The 25449-nt window shown below is 39.7% G+C and overlaps 1 protein-coding gene and 1 pseudogene across 2 annotated transcripts; both read left to right on the top strand.

Moving 5' to 3' along the window:
* Positions 1-5652: 5652 nt before the first annotated feature.
* Positions 5653-6630, top strand: LOC309381782 (olfactory receptor 5G3-like; the record flags this gene model as incomplete). The annotated part of the gene is made up of 1 exon (XM_081933068.1): positions 5653-6630. The coding sequence occupies one exon, from the start codon at positions 5653-5655 to the stop codon at positions 6628-6630; it is 978 nt and encodes a 325-aa protein (XP_081789194.1).
* Positions 6631-17150: 10520 nt separating this feature from the next.
* LOC309381781 (olfactory receptor 5AN6-like) lies at positions 17151-19480 on the top strand (annotated as a pseudogene). Its single transcript has 2 exons — positions 17151-17164; positions 18655-19480. The product of its transcript is annotated as an olfactory receptor 5AN6-like (transcript).
* Positions 19481-25449: the final 5969 nt, after the last annotated feature.

The following is a 25449-nucleotide window of genomic DNA, read 5'->3' as shown; positions in this document are numbered from 1 at the left end:
AGCAAGTGAGCGAGCGAGCGATGGAGGATCAGGCAGCCTGATTCTCGGTCACTTGCCTGCCGGACTGCCTCGGCGCCACTCTGGCTACCTCCATCCATCCGCGCCTGGCAGCTGCGGCGACGTCATCAAGACGAAGTCCAGCAGAGGCAGAAATGTCATCGGCGCTCCCAGACTTAGTCTTGATGACAAAGCCATGAAAGCGACTGTGAAATGATGAGAACCTTCTTGCCTCTGCTGGACTTCATGCACTCCTCACGACTGCAATATATGTCCAGAAGCAGCTTTTGTGGCTAATGGGGTTTGGGCTTCCATCCCAACAGCCCCTGCCACTTCTGGACGTCTATTGCAGTCGCGAGGAGCACGCAAAGTACAGCGGAGGCAGGAATGTTATTGGCGCTTCCGAAAACCCTCCTGCCTCTGCCGGTTGCCCAGCCGGCACCGCCCCGCGCATGCTCCTCCTCCCTCCTCTTCCTCTTCACTCCCCAAAGGCTCTTCTCCTTACCGGAGCTTAGCGGGAGCCATGTAAAAGGGATGGAAGTAATATATATTATTATTATATATTATATATTATTTCATGATGAGAGGTGAGGCTCTGCCTCCCATGCCTCCCCTGACATCACATCCCTGGATAAACAAACACATAAGCACACTTTAAATTCAAATCTGTTGACCATAATGACATGAAGCCATTGGTTAGAGATTCTAATTCTTTAGAGGATGTCTGAAATATCCATTTTAAATCATTCTTGAGGTTTCAATGAAGATAGGTAATAGGTTTGCTTTGTGTTATGGATTAGTGTTGTAGCCCAGCCGGTGCCGTTGCTGCTGCCACCAGACTCCGAGAGTGACAGTCCCTACGAGTCAGCTCCAGAGGAGATGGGCGACCCTGGACAGGATTCGGATGCTGAGAAGGGATCTGAGAGTCTGGTCGGCCACCAGGAGGCGCCTGAGGCATGGAGCAGCGGTGAGAGCCAGAGGAGGACGACTCCCGATGCCATGCCTTGGAGCAGCGGGGAAGAGTCACGTGACAGTGACTCAGGACTCAGCAGGGAGTTTCTGGACGCCCGTTACCGGCGCGCCCACAGATGCAAGGAGCATGGGCGTAATTATAGGAGGTAAAGAGCTCTCAGCTGGTGTTTGGGAGGCGCCCTTTTTAGGTTATAAAAGGGTTGACTTTGCATACGCCCTTCGCAGCAGGCAACAGAAGACTTATGCCAGAAGCGCTAGTCTGGGATCCTGGCAAGCTGGATAGCTGCTTTTGTGTTCTGTTCCTGTGAGTTTTGTCTTGGTGCCTTGCTGCCATGGAACCTCTTGTCTGTTTGTGCAATAAACCTTGTTCCCTTGTCCTGTTCCGGAGTGTGTGTTCTGTGTGGGCAATGGAGGAAGGGGGGTCAGAACAGATTACTAATCCATAATCCATCAAATAAGACAATATCGCAGATGTCTCTACAGTGGCGAAGGCAAAATAGGCCATCAAAACCAGCAATTAAAAAACATTGACATTAATAATACCAAATTCAACATGTAATCAGGAAAACTCATTGCATAATAACTGGATTAAAGACATAATATATCTTTTAAAAAACATGGATCTAAAATATTCTAGTAGTCCCTTGGATTCACAAAGAATTTGTTTCCATCTCCCACTCTCAAATCCACCATTCTGTACTGGACAGAGATGAGCTTGTATATATACCACCTTCCACTGGAAAAAAAATATGAATGTAAGGGCTACTACATTTGTCTGATTATAAAGCAAGTATGTGTGAGAGATCCCATATTTCTCCTCTTATTTACTTCGGTGATAATTAAGTATAGTCCAAGGTTGGTGTTTGTCATCTGAAGAGGAGAGTCTGACCCCCTTGTCTGATGGTACCTGTCAGAAAAAGATATGATGGGCATTGTGATGTTATCATGATGTTACTATCTAAACAAAGGAAACTGATCCTTGTGACTTCACGTCACCTGCCTTACAGTGGGTAATTTTCAATTTCAGACTGATCTTTCTTGCCTTTTGTGAAAATTGTACAGTATGAGTTAGAATGTCTATTTTTTTTTTTAAAAAAAAATCTTGATTAAGATTTCAGAATGGAATTCGACTTCCGGTCCCTGCAGGCGACGGACGTTTTGTCTGCCGCTTATCTTTTCGGTAGGCTCTGTTCAGGAGCACAGGGGGCCTTGGATGGGTCCCCTGCCATAGGGTGGCTTGTTGGAGCCCTCCAGACTCGGCGGAAGCTGGTGGGGAGTTTTCCAGCTTTGCCCCAGGAGCCGGGGAGCAGAAGGGGGAGCATTCTTGCCCTTTCGATGAATGGGTTCCAGGAGGAATAAATTAATCAAAGGAAGTGTGGCTGAAATGTTGGTCATGGAGGATCCTTCCTAATCTCTTCAACTATTGGTAATGGATAAGCAGCAGACCATTGTAAGTTCCTGTTCAATCTATTTAAAACCGAAGATTAGAGGGGGGTGTTTTGTTTTTTCTTTAACCCCCCATCAGACAAAGTGGCATTTAAAGTCTCTCTCTCAGAATGGAGAAAGAATAAAGGCTGACTTGCCACCTGAATTAACTATTCAAGAAAGACTGAAATTACAGTTGCAAGAGTGGTTGCTGAGCTCTTTTTAAAAATCAAAACTTTTGCTCTTCTCCCTGCGAAAAGGAGGAGTCAAGAGGGCTCCCCTTTATTCTCATTTTTATACTTATTAATGAAGTCTGCCTTTTGAAACCACGTTGGGGGAAAATGATAATATCTGATATTTTTATTACCTCCCTTGGGGGTGCTCTGGATCTCTTATGCTATGTGGACTTTCTGGATCTTGATTATTTGATTTTTCTCTTTCTGGTGTACCTCTGTGTCTTGGAACAGTGAAGGAGAATTAACTTTTTAGTTTTGGATTTGCCTGCCACCTTGGTCCGGACCGGCTGCACGCTCCACTGATGCCATTTTTCTTTGCAAAAGATTTACCATCTCTGAACTTAGACAATGGGATCTAAGAAACCACCAATGGGCAAGTCACTATCGGTCCCCACTTCAGTGACTTCCAATCCAAGTACCCAGCAGCCGAAAATTATTTCATTGCTACAAAAAGAAGCGGCTGGAGAGTGCTCAAAAGAATTATCTGTCAACCAAATGTTTCAGGAAATCATGAGAGGTCAAAGCGAACTGAGGAAGGAAGTGGCAGATCTCAAAGACAAACTCAGAGTGGTACAACATAACATAACAGAAAATAGACAAAGAATTATGGTGCTGGAGGATGGGGTAGCTGGGATGGGGGAAAGGGTTAAGGAGGTCCGAAAGAGAACTTTAGAACTGGAAAACTTTATGGCCAAAATAGAATTTGAAAGAATGTCTTTTTTTCTCAGGTTTCAGAACCTACCAGAGACAGAAAATGAAGATCCTAAAGATATTATGACCACAATTTTAGCAGAATACCTTAAGAGAAACAAAGAACAGTTGTGGTAGGATATGGACCTGGTTTATAGAATTAATTCAGCATATGCCAGAACCCATAATGTTCCAAGAGAGGCACATGTTAAATTTCTCAGGAGGACCATGAGAGATGAGATGCTAGGGGCCCAAAGGGAGGGACCTTTAAAATATCAAGATAAAGAAATTACCATTCTAAAGCAAATTCCGAAAAAGATAAGAGAAAAAAGGAGGAAGTACTCTTCCTTATCAAAGAAACTATACAATAGAGGAATTTGGTTTAGATGGTTATTGCCAGAAGGAATGCTGATTTTCTGGGAGGGAAGCCGAATTAGAATTAAGACAGTGGATGAGGCCAAAGCCTTTATTAAAAAATATTTTTCTCTCCCAGAGGACAAAGATAGGGTCTAGTTCATTATTGTTCTTCTCATTGGAAATAGAGGCTCATTTTTTTCTATTTCTGCTCATCATGTCTTTCTGCTCCACTTGATGATATCAACCTTCAGTGAAGATTGGAAGAGAAAAGAATTAAGTTTCTGATTTACAGAAAATTCCAAATGGAACATTAGAACATGTCAAGAGAATAATAAGAGATCATCATAGAAAGTACTCTACTTAGCAGCCATAGCTTGACAGCATGTATTTTTTTTTAATATGTAGGCCTGCTTATTTACATAAATATAAGGTCTATAGTTCTATTCCACAACCAGTGGTATCTGCAAAAGAACTTGAAAAATCAAGATGCTGCTGGAACCAGACAATTATCATGACGATTAAAAAAAGGGTCTAGGTCCTCATCTTGATGTTTTCATCCCCTTCTAGCTGCTCTGGAACAAGCAGTCCATATCCAGCCTCCAATCATTAAAGAAAATATATGACTTTTTTCTTTAAAAAAAATCTGTGTAGGAATTTTTACCAAGAATAAGATTTTTTTTTGAAGAAATATTCAAACGGATCAACAAATTACAAATCTCTAAACACCACAGAAAGATAATGTCATTAATGTTAGATCTCCTTTGGGATTCACTATTAATTCGATTCAAACATGAGCAAATAATGAGCAAATCTCCCAGGAAAAATTATTTTAAATATTTATTAAAAGCATTTAAGAAACATTTCTGTTTCATAAAAGGAGATGTTTGAATTTGCCCAGCCTGGACGTTTACCAATAATTTGAAGAAATAGTAGCACTAAATTCTGGATTATCTGTTACTATGCCAGTTACTTGTTACAGGTATGTTTCATTCCAACTTCAGTATTATTGTATTCTTTGGGAGGAGAATGTCTTCTTTCATGATTTCGTTTTGCATAAAGACATTGGAAGGATTCCCAAATTGTGCTAAACTATAATATGGCTTTATTGCTTTAAGAGGACAATGATTATAGGTGAGAATCATGATTTAGGTGTGGGTCCAGCCACTGTGATTTATTCGATTTTTATCATCATCGTCCCTCTGAAGAATTTTGGATACAGAGTACGTATTTCCTCCTTTACTCATTCTAGACAACTAAAAGATAAGTTTTTTAAAAAAAGGAAAGATAATCTTTTAGATACTTGTGAAGGAATATCTCTATTGCTCTGAGTCACAGTGAACCCTGGAATATTATATAATTGGTAAAAGAAAAACATTTGTAGAACAAGGTGATTAAGGACTAAAGGGAAATTATTTTCCCTTATGCGGGAATAGTCAGCAAAGAGCTTATATGTCCAAAGTTAGAGTAGATAGAAAGGCCTTCTTTATATAGGCCAACAAAGATTTTTACTATCATTCTTGATGTGAAGTGATCAAGAGGTAATAGTGGAAACAGAAAATAAAAGTCCTTCGGCTATCCAATCAACCAGCTTGCTCATGCTTCAGCAAGAGCCTCTGATCAGCTTTTGGGGATTTTTTAATTTCCTTCAAAATTTGGATTTTACTTATCATTACGATCAGAAATCATGGTTTCAAATATAGAAAATAGGAATGGAGAAAACAAAATTGTGAAAAACTGACTAATAATACTTGCCTTTCAGTCATATATTCCCCCCAACTAAACTTATTCTCCTAGATAGAGTATAGGAGTGGAATACTAGTGAACATTAGTTGTCCACAATTCCTAAAATAGTCTTTATTACACAGATACATACAGAGACAGAGAAAGAAGAAGAAAGTTTTCAGTATTTTGGAATTAAACATGTCTTTTTAAAAATATATTCTAGATCTGATGAGACATTTCATGAATTAAGGAAATGCTAGATACAGAAAAAGAAAACCAGACAGCTATTCAAGAATTCATTCTTCTGGGTTTGGAGACTTTTCCGGAGCTGCAGATTCTTCTTTTTGGATTCTTTTTGGTGATTTATCTGATGACAATAACTGCAAACCTTCTCATCTGTCTGCTAGTTGTGGCAAATAAACATCTTCACACCCCAATGTATTTTTTCTTGGCAAATTTGTCTTGGCTGGATGCTTGCTATAGCTCCATCATCTTGCCCAAATTGTTGGCCAATTTGTTTTCTGGTGATAGAACTATAACTCTACGTGGATGCCTAGCCCAATGTCATTTATTTGGGATTTGTGCAGCCATAGAAACTTATCTTTTATCTGCAATGTCTTATGATTGCTTTGTGGCAATTTGTAGACCTTTGCTCTACAATTCTATTATGAATACAAAATTTTGTTCCCAGATTATAGCTGGAATATGGATAAATAGTTTGATATTCAATGGCATTCTGGTGGCTTTTTTGGATCCATTTCCCTTCTGTGGCTCCAATGTCATAGACCATTATTTTTGTGATTTCCTTCCACTGGAGAAATTGTCCTGCAGTGATAGAAATCTTCTTGAACTTATTGTTTTCTTCATAGCGATTATTTTCACAATTGCCCCTTTTCTATTAACTCTCATCTCTTACATCTGCATTATTGGCACCATCATAAAAATCAAATCCAACACGGGAAGGCAAAAAGCCTTTTCAACCTGCTCTTCGCATCTCATGGTAGTTTGCCTCTATTATGGCACATTAATCATTGTCTACATGTTGCCAGACTCTCCCACTCTGAGACCTCTCAATAAAATATTCTCCATTTTTTATACAGTGATGACACCTTTGGTGAATCCCCTAATTTACTCTTTAAGAAACAAAGAAGTTCACAAAGCTCTAAGACGACTTTACAGCAAAGTGATCATTCTGGGCCAAACGTATCCCAAACTATCAGTTGGTGCTTAATTCATTAGCTAGTGTTAATGTTGTATCTCAATAAAAGATATTAAATAAAAGATATTTAAATATTTAATTATTTAAAGGGGAAGATTCTGAATACGATCTTGGTGGGATTACCTATAAATACCCGGATTGATATACACTGACTTCCCCCTCTTTCTTATAATTCTTTCTTTTCATGGTATGATTCCTTTTAGCATATTTTTTTATTATGGATAATAGAAAGTATAAAGTTCTATACAATCTTATGTTTCTTCTTTATTACTGTGTTTTTTAAAGTGTTTTCATACAATTATATTCTCTGGATGTTGTATCTGTATAAAAAAGGCTCAGTGGAATTTTGAAAAAAAAATTATACAATTAGAACATGTTTATTCATTTTTCTTGTGTTTTTCTACCTATATCTCTCATATATATGAAGATAAAAATCAGGTGTAAAGTTCATATATATTTGGTTTGGAGATAATTGTGATGCTTAATTCACAACCGCTCTATTCCAATGATATAGGAATAGAACATTTTAATATAACTCTAAACCACTTAAAATGTGCTCTAAAATTCCACATTCCATTGCTAATAGTTTAATTTTTCTTAATATGAATAATTGCAAGATATCATGGCCACTTTTCTCTCAATGCCCTGCTAACTCCTTTTAATCAGCTAAATTCTCCCTCTTGATTGATCAAGAGTAGTTGATTCTCTTTTCAGCCTGTCAGAATTTTCAGAAACTAATATTTCCTCCATGAATTGCGTTTATCATAATTTATCTCCAATTATACACACCACACAATGCTCTTCTTGACTGCAAAATCTTGTGTATCAAACTTAAATTCTGTTTAAGTTCATTAGCACATACTCTCCTTCTCACTGACCATTCTTAGTTAAGTTAGGAACACGCACCTGATCACAAATTAGAAATATATCTTTAAGGCCTATTTCTAAAAGGTAAAGGTAAAGGTTCCCTTCGCACATATGTGCTAGTCATTCCTAACTCTAAGGGGTTAACTCATTTTCAAAGCCAATGAGCCAGCGCTGTCCGAAGACTTCTCCATGGTCACATGGCTGGCATGGCTGAATGCCAAAGGCACACGGAACACTGTTACCTTCCCACCAAAGGTGGTTCCTATTTTTTTCTACTTGCATTTTACATGCTTTCGAACTGCTAGGTTGGCAGAAGCTGGGAGAAGTAACGGGAGGTCGCTCCATTATGCAATGCTAGAGATTTGAACCGCCGACTTTTCTGATTGACAAGCTCAGTTCTCCTAATGAACACTGTAGTTAAATTTCAGTTGGCTCTCCTTGTTCTCTCATACCCATTGTCTTACTCCTTGATTCTTACTATCTTATATATATTCTTCATGTTCTACAATAGCTTCTGCTTACCCTGTAAAAGCAGTCACTGACTCATAATGTATAATTGTCAGCAAGCATGTGACAGATAGCAAGAATACCTATAGGTGGAGCAATGAGAATATCCATAAGACAAAGGACAAAATCATTGGATTACTAATTGAGTAAGCCATCATTAAAGCAAATGGAAAACTGTATTTGATACTAAAATTAACAAACTATCAAGAACTTGAGTAATAACTATTAAGAACCAAAAGAGTAAAGAAGTAAACAGGGATCTGTTTGGTAGAAAACAAATAGTGCAAGCCTCTCCAAGTGAGAGATGGAAAGATTACTGTCAGCCTTTGCTACTCTTGCTTACTATCGGCGGCCATAGGAACGGGGAGTGGGGGCATGGTATTGGGGAAGGGAATTATATTGTACTGGAGGAGCCTTGTTCTTACTATCTTCTGTGCATGCTGGTGGCTGATTTTGGACATGGACAAGGCCAATTGTCTCACATACCAACTTGATGAGGCTGTTTGAAGATGCACCCCACATGACACCTTACGGAGTTGCAGATTGGACACTGGATTGGGGAACTGGGGGGAGGGTGCTGGGTAAACATTTGATATGTTCATTTTCCCATATGCTTTCCTTTTTGCTGCTTTCACTTCATATCTAGTAAAAGTACTTTCTCTATTCAAATGGAGTTGTGGTTTTTCTTTCTTGGATATTGAAGGAGGCATGCCTGACAATTACTATTAATGATAAGCAATGCAGTGGTGGATTGCTCCTAGTTCAGCTGAACCAGTAGTAGTGGCAGTGGGAGGTCCTGCACACCCATCTGCCCGCTTCTGTGCATGTACAGAAACATTGTGTATGCACCCAAACTGGTGGTAAAAATATTTGCAACCCACCACTGAAGCAATGGCAGAATGATTTTTTTTTAAAAAAAAGCTTTTCTGGAGGAGAGTGGTGAGAATGAAACCTAGGGGAGGAAAATGGGGGAGTCATTGTATGAGATGCTGAGTGTGTTTAATTGCATAATTGAAGAAACTTAGAGCAGCCCATGAAACTAGTTAAAAACATAGTATTGAAATAATTTTATTATTTAAATTTCTGTTCTTTCTCCTATCTTGTTATATTATCAATCTTGATAGATTTAGAGAAAAGTGGAATCTTGGAGGAAAGGGAGAAATGTTAGAAAGAAACCACCCATCAAGTAGTAATCAGCAGAGTAGAGATATTGTGGGAGATACTAGAATATTTGGTTTCCAATTGATATGATTCCAGAAATCCTAAGATTTACAATATTCTATAAGTGATGGGAATTTTTTGTCTTTTCATGAAAGAGGATGGATGGACCAAGTTTACCATGTGGGTGACATTCTTATTTCCATTAAATTCCCATGAATTAAATTGTCTCTAGAAGCTGCAACTTACATTTTCCATTACAACAAAAGTGCATCTTCACCCTATCCATTGTTCATTGTTTGTTTGTTTAACTTATATGCCATCTACCGCACCTACAGGCAACTGTAGGTACCTTAAAATCAATAAAACAAGACAAAGCATGAATATATTAAAACAATAAATATTAACCCTAGAATTATTTTAAATCCTATTCAGTAAGGGATACAACAATGGATCTCTGGCACTATCTACAATAACTTATATCGTTGGCTCTAAATTTACCTTGTGAGGAGTCTTTAATTTCATGATTTTTTCACTTTCATACCACAATAGACACAATCAATTCTAAATAATTTCTAGAAGCAATGTTCTGGATGCAGTATGTGGGAAATATTCTTACTTTGTTCCCAAATGCCTAACTATAAAGGTAGTCAAAAATTGCTTTTTCACAGTTTAGGCAGTACCTTGTTTGTGATGCCGTGTGAGATCACAACGGTATTAATAATATTTGCAACCATAATGAGAGGCTTCATATGAAAAAGAAACTCAACTATTGATAGTCCTAGTTTTTACCCCACAAGGTTCCATCAGAACAGGTGTCTTCGTAGTATTCTACATTCATCCTACAATTTGCCTTCCTTTAAGAGAAAGATTGGCAACCAGAGCTTTACAGATATCCATTAAGATGTTCTCCACCTGATCTGAACACCAAAAGTAAATACTGAAAGCAGAAATATAATATAATTCTAGTGAACTTCAAAGCAGAATGCCAGTCTCTGTCACCTTCATTTTCATGAATGCTTCTATGGCTTATAGAAGCAGAATACAGGGTGGGCAATGACATCACAATGCTTTATTTAGAAGTGAGATTCCTGCTGCCCTCCCATCTCCCCACCAAGAAGGCAAAAGACCAATAGTATAACCGAAAACAATGTGAGCAAATAAGGATACACTTGGATCTTTACTGCTGTTAAACTTAAATGTATAGGAGACAACCAATAAACCTCTAGTGTCATTCTTACCTTACAGGAGGATCCTAGCTCCTCAACCAGGATGAAGCTCCCAATGTGAAACCTTCACTTGAAAAATCTGGGCACACACTCAGAGATAGCCCCTGTTAAGTGATGCTATATAGCACAGTGAAATGACAGTACAGGAAAGGATTTATGACATTTTGTATTAAATCATAATCTAGTATGTAGCTTTGGATAGATCATAGGTAGGCACCCCATATGTTTCAGAGCAACTGTAGCTTTGAATATCAAGGATTATAAGATGAAACAAGGGACCCTGAAAGGTTTCCGATGTCTCAGACAAAGTCTGTTAAATCAAAGAAAGAAAAAATGGGTGGTGAAAGATTTAGGGAAGGCCTCTAATCTTCCAATGACAACCGAACATACAGAATGTCTTTAAACTGTTAAATGGATTGGGAAGGGAGGGAGGGGGAGGGGGGAGAGAGAGAGAGGGAAAGAGAGAGAGGGGGGAATGGAAAGGAAGAGAAGAGAAAGGAAAGGAATGCATGCTCAACTGGCTTTCAATCCTTTTAATGAGGAACAGAGATGGAGAACAGAGAGAGGTAAGATGTTGAATTGAGAGGTATATTAGAGCCCTCTCAGCTTATCAGATATATCATAGGATTATTTGAATTATAGATAAAATGTTCCCAAATGTTGGGAAAAATACCAAACCACTATCTTTACACCACATGCTAAGTTTTGTGACTTTGTTGCTGCATATCTGATATTGACATCCTCTGATATCGGTGTTCATTCAATAATTGTGTTTTTGTGTTTGAGGTTTAGTAGCTCAGATCTGCCCTTCTTCCTCTCTACTCATGTTCTTTTGATTAGTATTGTATCTTGTATATACAAAAGGTCCTTGACTTATAAGCACAATTGGGACCATAATTTACATTACTAAGAAAGACAGCAATGTTAAGTGAGTTGCTTCCAATTTTGCAACCTTACATAGCTTTATTTATCCACAACAAGTGCCAGATTTGAAACTATAGTTATTTATTTATGAGAGTTATGAATGATTGTGACAGGCACAAGGATGGAAACATTCCTTTTCTTAGCAAAGGTCTCAACCAGAAAAGCAACTTAACTTCTGGATAGGAGGTTCTGGCTGAGGAACATACTGGCTGAGAAATTCTGGGAGCTGAAGTCCACACATATTAAAGATGGTAAGGTTGATCAACTTTCCTAATACAACTTTGTCTATCCAATTGGTCCCTTTGACTCTTGATTAAGGTTCTTTGAATCTACCTCCAAAATGTTGACAGGGCCAACTAAAGGAAACAGTCAGGACAAATTTTACCATTGTATTCACCAAATCATACTGTAGTTATCCTCCCATATTCAAAATTTTCCATATCTTTGTCAATCAAATATACAATTTTCAAATGGGTTGTGGAGAATTGGAATGGAGAAAAGGTTCTCTCTCTCATCACAATATTTAAACTTGGGGCCCTGATTAATACTAATTTGGGAAGATCTCTGCCTGAATTATTTTTTTTAAATAGAATAATTAAAGGGTGGGATTGTTTGCCATAAAATGAGATGATGGTCACTATTTTGAAAGATGCTTGGACAACTTCATGGAGCATTGCTCTGTCAATAGCCATTAACCTTGATGGCTGTTCATTACCACTGAAATTATAGCTCCATTGCCTACCCAATTATATATTTTATTTTATTTATTTGTTTATTTTTAGGTTTGTCAAACATGTACAAGATAACAAGAATATGTATGAACATAAACATGAACAAAGGAAGTAAATACAGATAAATGGGGACAGTGAGACAGGGACGGTAGGCACACTGGTGCACTTATGCATTTTTCCTTACAGTACTATAGATCCATTTTGGCTCTGATAGCAACTTGATCCAGCAAGAATTGCAAGGGGAAGGAAAAAGACCAATCTCCATTCTTCTGCCTGTGTTAATGTTTTCTGTATTTGGCAGGTTTTTGACATGGTTTCTAGACTTGGAAGGCAATGTGTAAAGCTGATTTTATAATAATAATCTCTTACAATCATAGGGCTGGAAAGGTCTTTGGAGGTCTTCTAGTCCACACTCCGCCTAAGGCTTGAGACCCTATTGTATCCCAGACAAATAGATATCCAATATTTTCTTGAAGACCTCCAGTGATGGAGCACCCACAACTCCAGAAGCCAAGCTGTTCATTGATTAATTGTTCTCACTGTCAAAATATTTCTCTTTAATTCCAGGTTGGATCTCTCTTTAATGAATTTCTATCCACTCTTTCTTTGTACTGTCTCTGATGCTTTGGAGAATAACTTGTCCCACTCTTCTATGTGACATACCATTGACAGCCAATTTGGGGAAATAAAGCATGGGGCATCTCAGGAGGGAGGAAGGCCTTGGGACTGAAGGCAAACAGAATGGCCTTTGTAATATTTGCAATATGGATTTTATAGTACTGTTGCATTGGCTATCTAACATGGGTTTTCTTGTATTTTAAATTTGATTTTTCAGATGTATTGCTAACAATTTGTTCTTAAGTCTTAGCCTTCAAGAAAAGCCTCCCTTTTAGAAACAAGGACTGACAGGAGAATATTTGATGCATTGTAAATAAGTTTCATTTTCATCTGTTCTCAGGATGAACAAAGCAAATATTCAAGCCCAACCTTGGGAAACACTAAGAATGTATCCATACCCATTCTGATGTTTTTCCTTTGCAAATTTTTCTTTTTCTTTTATTCAAGATATAATGCTCCTTTATTTGGCTATGCTCACATAGATTGGATGCTTTAATTACAGATATGTAAATATCTGTTTAATTGATGTTACAAGAAAAGTATGTTGAGGCAGACTGTAGGGCCAGATCAGGATGGCTAGGGCATGCTGGAATAGCCTCCAATGGCTTCTCCCACCAATTCACAATCCACATGTTTGTTTTGCCTTTCATTGGGGAGAGCAAGGATATATGGGTCATTTAGTGATTATTTCACCTAATGACTGCCATGACATGTGACCATAATGATCAGGCTCTGTTACATTCATATATTGAGGATTACCTGTATAGTGTGGTGCTATTAGGATCTTGATGCCTTCTTGGCCATCAGAAAGTTTCAAGGTTGTTGTAGAGCAGGAAGCAGAATTTCCATTCTGCTGTAAGGTATAAGCAAAGTTTCATGAGCAAGAACCAAGTTTGCAGGGCTGCTGTCCAGAATGGATGATTCTTCAAATAGGATCCCCACTAACAGCACTTTAAAACTCTTGCTGAAGAAGAGTTCTAAAGTGCTTTTAGTGGGGATCCTATTCTTTTGTCTGGAGAAATTCCAAGAAAACACAAAAGCAGACTGTCAAAGCTAAATACATAGGTTACAATTCTATCAGCAAACTGTACAAATCACTTGTTATCAGCTGGGGACGTTTGTACCCAAAACACTTAAAATTCACTTCTTGAAAAAACAAATCAGATCAATAAATTAGGCTAAGTCTAATAAGATCTAAATAAGTTAGAAATTCATATGGGGAATTATGTAGTGCTGGCATTTCCTTTGGGGTTAAGAGATGGATTACATCATTCAGCAGTTCTTATTTTAACAGCTTATAGAAAGTATTTATTGTGGAGAATGTATGCAAAGTGCTGTGGTTTTTTTAGGGAAGAACATGAAAAAACAGGTATAGTCACTGCTTGAACATCTAAGAATCAGAAAATAAGTAAATTCTACATGAGGTGAATTTGATAATTCGTTCATTACAATATAGGATAGATTTATCACACAATATAGGTTACTGTGGCATCTAAATTCAATCAGTATAGTGATTATGGATGGGCAACATGATTCAGCACAATAAGTTAATCATTCCCTAATATTTTAAATGCAAATATTGTGGGGCAAAAAGCTCCCAATAAAAACTGAGGCTATGGTTGAATATTCTCATTTTATCAGCTTGCTTTTTGTATCATTTTATCAGCTTGCTTTTTGTCATTATATTTTATATTTTTTCTGTCTTTAATGACAATATTGCATTCATATAAAATAGTTAATTGTTTATGTCAGCCTTTTGTGAAAAACAGAATGTCTGAACAGCTCATACTAATTAAGGAAGAGGTAAGTGGAACATAGTAGTAATGTTGACAAAATAAAACTGAGTTATTTAATTGCTAATATTTTCAGTAGCAGTAATATGGAATGCTAACTTTTAAATAGAGTATACACATTCAGGTAAGTTTAACTGAAGAAAAAAGGACTAAGAATGTAAAATATCTTTAAAAACCCCAGCTTATTTATTAATCTGCCAAAAGCAAAATAATCAAATATAGAATAATATTTTTAAAGAGGTTTCACAGGTTGTCTTTCTAAAATACAGAATGCTATTGCACAATGAAACTACTAACAGTTTATTTACAAATGTTAAAAAGTAGGTTAATAAATAAAACATAAAATCTTACTCAAAATCAAGATATTATAAAAGAGAGAGAAACTCAGAGGAAGAAAGTGAGAGGAAAATGGTAATAATTTCTCAGCCAATGAGCCATATATAAATTATCAGATGGTCCTGTTAAAATATTTTCCTTCAAGACTTCAGTTACTATTTCCCATAGATCCATTATCTAAAACAAACCTCTCTTAATTAATTCTGGATTTTAAAAAGTTGAATAAAGTTAGACTATAAGATTATAACCAAATAAGTTTCACTAGATTATATCTAATTATATCTGTCAGTTGTTGTTTTTTAACTTTCTAAAAGTTTGGAATACCAAAACTTGGATACTAGTATCCCATTTTTATTATAGGTAGTCTTCAATTAATGACCACAATAGAGCCCTAAAGTTTCATTACTAAGCAAGACAGTGTTAAATGAATTTTGCCCCATTTAACCACCAGTATTGCTCACAGTTCTTAAATGAATCATTGCAATTCTTCAGTTAGTGACATAGTTTTTAAGTGAATTTGGCTTACCCATTATTTCTCCATGATACTTTCTTATTCTTTTGAACTCAGATGAAACTTTTCATTTAAACCAACTGCTGGTGTCATTGTTTCAATCAGATCAAAAACATTCCCATCTTTATATACAGTTTTATATTTTATAATTTAGAACTGAGAAATCGGAATTGATCAGTATTAGAGACAAACAGCACTGGAGTTTTAAGAATGTTGTGTTTTGTAACCATGCAACACAAAACGCTTTTTAGCCCATTTCTTCTATTTCTTACTTAAATCTTGATTTTTCCAGCCCTTTCAGAAAAAGATGAGTGAACACTGGGGCAGAAGCTATTTTTTTATGTCAATCTTTGCTTTTATAATATTCATTAGCAACAAACTTGGTAAGCAAGTATAGAATCCTGGATCAAATATTTGACCCAAATTAGGATTTAGATTACTTTTTCAAAGCATGTTGGGACTGGGAGGAAATGACTTATACAATATAGCATTCAGATGTATGATTTTCTCATTGTGTTCCAGGCTTCACAGGATATTTCCTAGAATGAAGGAATGTTGAATGCAGAGAAAACAAACTTGACTGGCATCACAGAATTTATCCTCTTGGGGTTGGGGAACCCCTCTGAGTCACAGCTAGGGGTGGGTTTCTGCCGGTTCTAACCTCTTCGGTAGAGGAGGTTCCAGAAATCTACCAAACCGGTTAGAAGAGGTTTGTCACGGAATGCCTGCCCCGCCCCCTCGCTCACTTCCCCCGTCCGTTCCATCGCCGCTCGTGGGCGGTAGCTTGTGCGGTGTGGCCGGCCTCCTAGGACCTACCCAAACTTGCCTCGGAGGCGTGGCTGCCAGCAAAGCATGGGGGCATTCCAGGGTGTCCCCCCCACAGGTTCCCTGCACAGACCTCTTTGCAGTGCTGGGAGGAATCCCTCCCCCCCAGAACCAGGTTGCCCAAAGAGGTCAGTGCAGGGCTCCAGTGGCTGCAAAACATGGCACGAGGGGCAGAAGTCCCCAAACCCAGCAGGGCAACGCAGCTTCAGCAGTAGCAGTAGTTTCCCCCTTTCTCCATCCAGCTCTCCTCCTCCTCCTTTGTTTAGGCTCCCTGCTGGATTCGGGGACTTCTGCCCCTCATGACGTGCTTTGCAGCTGCCAGAGCCCCACACAGACCTCTTCAGGGTGCTGGCTGGGCAACTTGGTTCTGGGGATTTCCCCCTCCCCAAAAGACCGCCTGCCCATCTCTCCAGATCTTGCAGCTTTTTCAGGGTTTTCTTTTTAAAAAACGCTTCTCTGAATGATCTTGAAAACCTGCGAGGTTGCTTTGGAGGGGGCAGATGGGCAGCATTTCCCCCTGCCCCCCTCCCTGGGCACCTGCAGCCTTGGAGCCTGCAGCTTTAAAGCAAACCTTTGTACAGTAAAGAAAATATTTTAACAAGCTTGAGAAGTTCTTAATTGCCTTTACTGTGCAGGTTGCTGCAGGCTCTGAGGCTGCAGGTGCCTAGGGACAGGGGGGATGCTGCCCATCTGTCTCGTCCCAAAGTAACCTCACAGGTTTTCGAGATCATCCGCAGAGGTGTTTTTTAAAAAGAAAACAGTCTTTTTTTGGGGGGGGAACGGGCTGCGCATGGAGGAGCCAGCAGCCAGGGTGCCCTGAAGCAGCACCAGCCAGCATGTCCCTTAAGAAGAGCCCCAAGGGTAAGGGCAGCAGTGCTGCACCCACCTCCACCGTGCCCACTGCTCAGCAATGTGCCCCAGCCTCCTTCTCCTCAGCAAGTGGGCCGGGCAGGGGCACGGGCATGGCCCAGGAGGGAGCAGCCAACCGGGGGGGTGCTGGCCAGCCAGCCCTCTCTCAGCTGCAAGTTCCACGATGTCACCTTCAAGGTAAGTGGCATCTGCGGGCGCCACTTGGCCAGGACAGCAGGGCTAGCCCTGTGCCCAACCAGCCACTGCTTGGTGGTTGGGTGGGCGGAGGGTTGCCCTGGCCCAACCGGCGGCCAGCGCAAACTCACCTCCTGTTCTTTCTTCTGTGGGGGGGGGCACTACCTTGCTTTGACAGCCACCTCATTTCCAATTGGGAGGTGGGGGATAAATCCTCTGCATGGATCCTCCCAATTGGAAGGAGGAGGCTCCACAGGTCTGGAGCCCATCCACAGGGGAGAGATCCTCCTCATATTCCTCATCTTCCTGGATAGGCTCCAGACTAGCGAAGCCTCCTCCTTCTTTTTAACCAGGCAATCTTTCCTAAGACATAAAAAAGAACCTTAATTGCAGGCTCAACAAAAGAAGCTGGAAAGAGATACTGAAGTCAGGAAGCTGAAACCTTCTTCTCTCTGATAGCTGCCTGGTTAAAAAGAAGGACAAGTCTCCGCTGGTCTGGAGCCCATCTGTGGGGGGAGGGATCCCCCTCGCATTCCTCATCTTCCTGGATGGGCTGGTAAGGGACAGAGAAGGTTGTTCTCCAGTCCCAGGTTTCAACTTCCTGGCTTCAGTATCTCTTTCCAGCTTCTTTTGTTGAGCCTGCAATTAAGGTTCTTTTTTATGTCTTAGGAAAGATCACCTGGTTAAAAAAAAAGATAGCCACCTGGTTAAAAAGAAGGACGAGGCTCCGCTGGTCCAGAGCCCAGCTGCGGGTTGGGAGGGAGAGACATACAGACAGGCAGAGACACACAGAGAGAGACACACACAGAGAGTGAGTGATTAAGTGAGTGAGTGAGTGAGAGAGAGAGACACATATACACACACACATATACACACAGAGTGACAGACAGAGAGGAAGGGAGGGGAGAGAGACAGAGAAAGAGAGGGAGGGAGAGACAGACAGACACACATACATACAGAGTGACAGATGGAGGAGGGAGGAAGGAGAGAGACAGAGAGAGACAGAGAGACAGACACAGAGAGAGAATGACAGAGAGACAGAGGGAGGGAGAGAGAGACAAAGAGGCAGAGAGAGAGAGAGAGAGAGAGAGAGTCAGAGAGAAACAGAGAGAGACAGAATGAGAGAGAGAAAGAAAGGAAGGAAGAAAGAAAAAAGGAAAGAAAGAAAAAGAAAGTGGGAGAAAGAGATGAAAGAAAGAAAGAAAGAAAGAAAAAGAAAGAAAGAAAGAAAGAAAGAAAGAAAGAAAGAAAGAAAGAAAGAGAACTTATGACCACAATTGAGCCCAAAATTTTGGTTGCTAAGCAAGAGTGTGTTATGTGAGTTTCACCACATTTTCCAAGTTGGCCATGTCCACCTGGTCACATGACCATGAAGCCACTCCCACAAAACAGGCCACACCTACAGAATAGGTTCTAAAAAATTTTGAAACCCACCACTGGTCACAGCCTATTCTTTTCTTGCTTTTCCTGATAATTTATCTTGTGACAATAAGTGAGAACCTCATTATTATTGTGCTGATTGCAGCTGACCAACATCTTCACACTCCCATTTACTTCTTCCTGGGGAATTTGTCCTGCCTGGAAACCTGCTACTACTCAACTATCTTGCCAAAAATGTTGAGCAGTTTTTAAACTGGGGATAGAATTATTACTATGGGTGGATGCCTAGCCCAATATTATTTTTTTGGCTCTTGTGCAGCTACCAAAACATATCTCCTTGCAGCAATGTCATATGACCGTTATTTGGCTATATGTAAACCTTTGCTCTATGCTTCTATTATGAGTAGAAATTATGTTTCCAGCTTACTATTGGGGCATGGATCAATAGGTTGCTTGCTAATGGCATCATGACGTTTCTGATTGGTGAGCTATTTTTTCTGTGGCCCCAATATCATTGACCATCACTTTTGTGACCTGACTCCTCTAGAAAAGCTCTCCTGTACTGAAACAAGTTGTATTGAACTTGCTACTTTTCTTTTGGGCTTTATTTTTACTGCCACTCCCTTTGTTCTCAAACTCACTTCTTATTTTTCCATTATCACCACCATCATAAAAATCAAATCCAGCATTGGGAGGCAAAAAGCTTTTTCCAGCTGTTCATCTCACCTCACTGTGGTTTGCCTTTTTTATGGCACCATTATGATTGTCTATGTGTTGCCAGACACACCCATCCTGAGACATCTCAATAAAATCTTCTCCATCTTTTATACAATTCTGACTCCTTTGGCTAATCCTATCATCTACACATTAAGGAATAAGGAAGTTCACAAAGCCTTTAGTCGTATTCACAATACATTGACATATTTTTGGAAGTTGTAACTCATAGGATTTTTTTTCTTTAAATAGAAAACATCTTGGGTAGACCTGATAAATGTAGAAATCCTGTAAGAGTCACCAAAGAGAGTCTTTATTAATTTTGCCATTTTTATAGCCATCCATATCATGTAAATTTCTTTCTATTCACCCTACAGCTTGTAAAATTTCACAGCCTATCAGTTTCTACAATTTTTTTCTGCTGTCTCCAATCTTTTTATATGGATTTTAACTTTTGCTAATGTATGTGTATAATCTGAATAGTTTTGTTACTATACTTCCAATAGTTTATATTTAATTCCCATTTATCATGTTTTAGAAAAGTTCATGTTGTGTTTTTTTTCTCACCGTAGGCTTTAAAAAAATTTTAAATGTCATTTACATTACAATCCTTTAAATAATCATCATAGAACTATGAAACAATTATCTTTTAAAAACAATTTTCTATTGTTAATGGATCTATTCTGCTATTTTGTTTTATAACGCAGCTTTGATTAGCTTGTTTACTTCTATTTGTTTTGGTTGCTGGTTTACTTTTCCTATAAATGTTGGAAATAAAAGTGTATAAACCATAATGAATTGTCAAAAAACCCTATACTATTTGCATTAACATTTATAGGACAAATGAGAAATAAATGCCTTTGATAATCTTGGAAGAGTTTATTGTCTAAAATCAAGATGAAATAATATTTCTAGCATTCTTACCTAGAAGATTAGCGTTGTGTTTCATCACTGCATGTTTTGAAAACAAGAAGGCACTTGTTGGATGTAGTTGCTTGGGATTGACTTGAAGATGGAATCTGACTGGTCTCAAGACCCATAGTCTATAAAGGAAGTTTCTCAAGCTTGGCAAATTCTAGTTGTGTGGAGAATTCTGTGAGTTAAAGTCTACAAAGCTTAAAGTTGCCAAGTTTAAGAAGAACTGCTCTAAAATCAATATAATTGTTATCTCTTCAGTCAATGCTTCTCATGCAGCCACTCACCAATTTGATTTGCTAGAGCTTCATTAGTTCCACACATGATACTCTCCAACTCTGAGAGAAGCCATCAGGGCTTACATACTACTGGCATATAAAAGACACACAATTTAAAAACCTCTTTTCTTTCTTGCAACAAGTACAGACAAATTAATAGTTCCCCACTCTTTATGATAATTGCATATATGCAGTGGCGTAGCGTGGGGGGTGCAGGGGGTGCCGGCCGCACCGGGCGCAACATCTGGGGGGGGCGCCCTGACTCGCCCCGCGCCGCCCTTTGCCGGACTGTGGCCGCCTCTTTCCGCGCCCGGCTTGGCCCGCGAACTAAGCTTCCCGGCCCTGGCACGCCCAGGCCCCTCCTGCGCACCGCCTACCTCCCAGCGGAGCCGCCAAGACCCGCCGCGCCGCCCCCGCGGGAGCCGAAGGAGAGCGGCGCTGCGCTCCGTCTGCCCGCGGCTGCAACGCCACTGCGTCCTCCCGCTCCGCCTGGAGTGCCCCGGGGAGCAGGCGCCTTCCCGAAGCCCCCGGTGCGCCTCCCACCCCCGCGGCACCTGCTTCCCTTCAGTCGAACCTTTTCCCGCTGCCCTGTCGAGCTCCTCCTCGGGAGGAAGGCAGGAGGCCAGCATGGAGAGCCTCACTTGACTGATGCCAACCCAGGGGCAGCTGCAGTCGGGCCGCCCTCGGGTTAGGGGGCGCAAATTACTTGCCCCGGGTGCTGACAACCCACGCTACGCCACTGCATATATGGTTCAATTTTTATCCTAGCCAACTCCATTCACAAGCAGAAAATAATTCTCATTCTTATTTAACTTTTGTCATTTACTTTATATTCTTTAAATTGCTAAATAACATTTGGGATAACTCATCTTACTTACAACACATGGTAGTTTTTCAAACTTGTTTGGAAGATGTCTTTTACTGTACAATAATTACAATTCCAAAGGTTATTAGAAAATTTGTTTCAGTGACATCAAGTTTACCAATTTCCTCTTCTGGCTCAGAGGTTTTCTATCTTCTATTATCACGCCCTATTGTTCTTGATCCAGATTTGGATTGGGTTTCAACTCAACCCTTGTAAGATAGAGTTGCTACAGGTATTTGGGCACCACAGCCAGATGATTGTTCATCTTTGACTCTGGAATGATTAGTAATCATGTTAACAAATATATACTTTTTTAAATATAGAATAGAGAAATAAGTTATTTTCTATTTAAATATATGAAATATATATAATAATTTATATGATAGTGAAATTTACTGCACTCTATAAGTGCTAAATCTAATAACATTAAGTTTTACTTGCCAGGCCAGGTTTTTAAATATATGAATGGTTACATACTAATTTATGAGATATAAAATATATTGTAAGAAATGATTATTTTATTTTATTTATTTATTTTTTTCAAAATTTATAGACCGCCCCCTCTCCCCGAAGGGACTCGGGGTGGTGTACAGGCCTCTCATTAAAAACAGGTACAAAAGATAAATACCCTTAAATATATTCCCTTAAAAGCGAATTAAACCTAAATTCAACTGTATTTTATATAATATGATGCTAACTTTCTCTTGTTTTCAATTTATATATTTATCAAGTATAATGAAGAATATTCAGTGATTCAATCAGACTGACAACATCTTTTGTAGATGCTAATATATTAAAATCAATTCTAGAGTCACTTTCCTTCAGGTATTTCTTGCTCAAGAATTCTGGTTTAAGAAATCTTGTTCACGAATTCTATAACCAACTTTAATGGACACATTTATCTTAAAACAAAATGCAAATAATCAGGAGAAGATTTTGGATACAGAAAGAAAATGGAATGCACAAACACATATTGCATTCTACCTATTTGATGACAATAACTGGAAACCTTTTCATCTTTCTGCTAGTTGTGTCAAATCAGCATCTCCATACCCAATGTATTTTTTTCTTGGCAAATTTGTCTTGGCTAGATGCTTGTTATAGCTCCACCATCTTGCCTAAATTGTTGGCCAATTTGTTGTCTGGTGATAGAACTGTAACTGTACATGGATGCCTAGCCCAATGTCATTTATTTGGGATTTGTGCAGCTGTAGAAACCTATCTTTTATCTGCAATGTCTTATGATAACTTTGTGGCAATTTGTAGATCTTTGCTCTTCAATTCTATCATAAATACAAACTTTTACTTCCAGCTAATAGCTGACACATGGATAAATAGTTTGATATTCAATGGCATTCTGGTGGCTCTTTTGGATCCATTGCCCTTCTGTGGCTCCAATTTCATAGACCATTATTTTTGTGATTTTCTCCCACTGGAGAAATTGTCCTGCAGTGATCAAAATCTTCTTGAACTCATTGTTTTCTTCATAGCGATTATTTTCACAATTGCCCCATTTCTATTGACCCTCATCTCTTATATGTGCATTATTGGCACAATCATCAAAATCAAATCCACCACTGGAAGGCAGAAAGCCATTTCAACCTGCTCTTCTCATATCATGGTAGTTTGCTTCTATTATGGCACATTAATCATTGTCTACGTGTTGCCAGACTCTCCCATTCTGAGACCTCTCAATAAAATATTCTCCATTTTTTATACAGTGATGACACCTTTGATGAACCCCCTAATATATTCTTTAAGAAACAAAGAAGTTCATAAAGTTCTAAGACAACTTTACAGCAAAGTGATTATTTGGGGCCAAAGTTACCCAAATCATTAATTGGTGCTTCTCAATAATAGATTTCCTTCTATCAATTGTTACATGAGATTATGTTGAATGGGTTCATGTTGGGAATACCTCTAGATAGCTTCCATACTCCAGGATTGCACTTAATTCCAGATCTTTCTGACTATTCTTTGTTTGCACTGCATGGATTTGCATGATAATTCCTTTAAGATTATTTTGATTATGTCTGCTAGGAAGCAAATTTGTATACAATCTTATATCTCTTTAATTATTTAAAATACCAGTACCAGCTAGCGGTACTGGAACACACTTGTAAGTGGATCATAAGTTTCCTAACAGATAGGAAGCAGCAAGTTCAGCTAAGCAGAATCACATTGGATACCTGGACAATTAGCACCCCTCCCCACCAAGGCTGTGTGCTGTCTCCACTTTTCTTCTCTCTGTATACCAATGACTGCATCTCAAACTATCCATCTATTAAACTACTGAAGTTTGCAGATGATACAACAGGGATTGGTCTCATTCAAGACAACAACTAGCCTCATGGTGCAACCGGAACAATCTGGAATTGACCACACTCAAAATCATAGAAATGGTTGTAGACATTAGGAGAAATCCTCCCATACTACCACCTCTTACAATACTAGACAACACAGTATTAACATACAGACCTTCAAATTTCTTGGTTCTATCATATCTCAAGACCTAAAATGGATACTTAACATCAAAAAGTCATCAAAAAAGCACAACAAAGAATGTTCTTTCTGCACCAACTCATGAAGCTCAAAATGCCCAAGGAGCTGCTGATACAGTTCTACAGAGGAATTATTGAGTCTGCCATCTGCACCTTTATAACTGTCTGGTTTGGTTCTGTACAGTGACGTGCAGTCAGGTGAGGCAAGTGAGGCACAGCCTCACCACTCTCATCATGAAAAAAAAAAGTAAAAGGAAAAAGCTGAGCTAGTTACTGCCTCACCGTGGGTGACTCTGCTTAACTGTTAAAAAAAGCTGGAAAAGGTACGTGTGGGTTGGAGGGAGGGGGAGGAATTCAAACTTCATCATCCTGGTGCTGTGCAGGGCTTTGGGCAAAGGCTGGAGGGAAGGACCCTGGCTCACTTGTGCTCTCCCTCCCCAAGAGTAGTTTGATTGCAGGCAGAGCCACATTGCGGGGCCAGTGTGTGTGCTACAGCATGGCTCTTTGCCTGGCTTCCTGCCTCCTCCTGTGGTCTCCTTACTGGTGCTCTCCCTCCCCAAGTGTAGTGACTTCCTCCCCAGGCCCCCATTCATTTCTCTCTCTCACACACACAGCTGGATAAAACTATATAAAAATCTAGCCCAGCTTCACTGATTACAAGTTTGAAAAGGCAACGTGGCTCCGCCTGCAATCAAACTACACTTGGGGAGGGAGAGCACAAGCGAGCACTGAGGAGACCACAGGAGGAGGCAGGAAGCCAGGCAAAGAGCCATGCTGTAGTACACACACTTCCCCCCAGCGTCTTTCTTTTGGAAGGCTCAGATCGGCTCCCCTCCGGCTTCTCTGCCTCTCCTCTCACCCCAGCCTGCCAGCAGGAGGTGGTGGGTGGGCTTTATTGTGTTCCAGACATTTCCCACCCAGACAGCAGGCTGCATTTGCAATGGTGGAGGTGTTTGGGAAAGGCAGCAGGGGAATGGGGGGGGATGGCAGAGGAGCTGCTTTCAAGCCACTGGAAAAGATATCCAATCCAACTTTTGTGTGTGTGGGGGTTTGTTTGAGAGTGAGTGAGAGAGGGAAGGGGTAGGAGAGATAGTCCAATCAACTTCTGTGTGTGTGTGTGTGTGTGTGTGTGTGTTTGTGTGTGTGTGTGTTTGAGAGAGGGGGAGGAAGGGAGAGAGGGAGGAAGGAGGGGAAGGAGAAGAAAAAGAAAAAGAAAGAAGGAGCAAAGGAGAAAAACAAATGTTGTCGCTTTAAATTGGAACTGAGCATGCCTGGCTGTGGAATTCTGGGAGTTGAAGTCCACAAGTCTAAAAATATTTGAAACCCAGCACTGTGTCAGTGCCTCACCAGTCATAAACCTCACCGCACGTCACTGGTTCTGTAACTCAACAAGACAGACACAGACTTCAGAGGATAATTAGAACTGCAGAAAAAACAGTTACTACCAAACTGCCTTCCATTGAAGACCTGTACACTGCACGAGTCAAAAAGAGAGCTGTGAAAATATTTACAGACCCCTCACATCCTGGACACAAATTGTTTCAACCCCTACCCTCAAAATGACCCTATAGAGCACTGCACACTGGTTTTTTTCTGAATGACATCACTCTGCTAAACAAATAATTCCCTCAACAC

Source organism: Natrix helvetica, assembly GCF_964273705.1.
Source record: "Natrix helvetica genome assembly, chromosome: Z".
NCBI lineage: Eukaryota > Metazoa > Chordata > Lepidosauria > Squamata > Natricidae > Natrix > Natrix helvetica.
The sequence above is the reverse complement of the archived record's forward strand: the minus strand, read 5'-3'. Positions and strand labels throughout refer to the sequence as shown.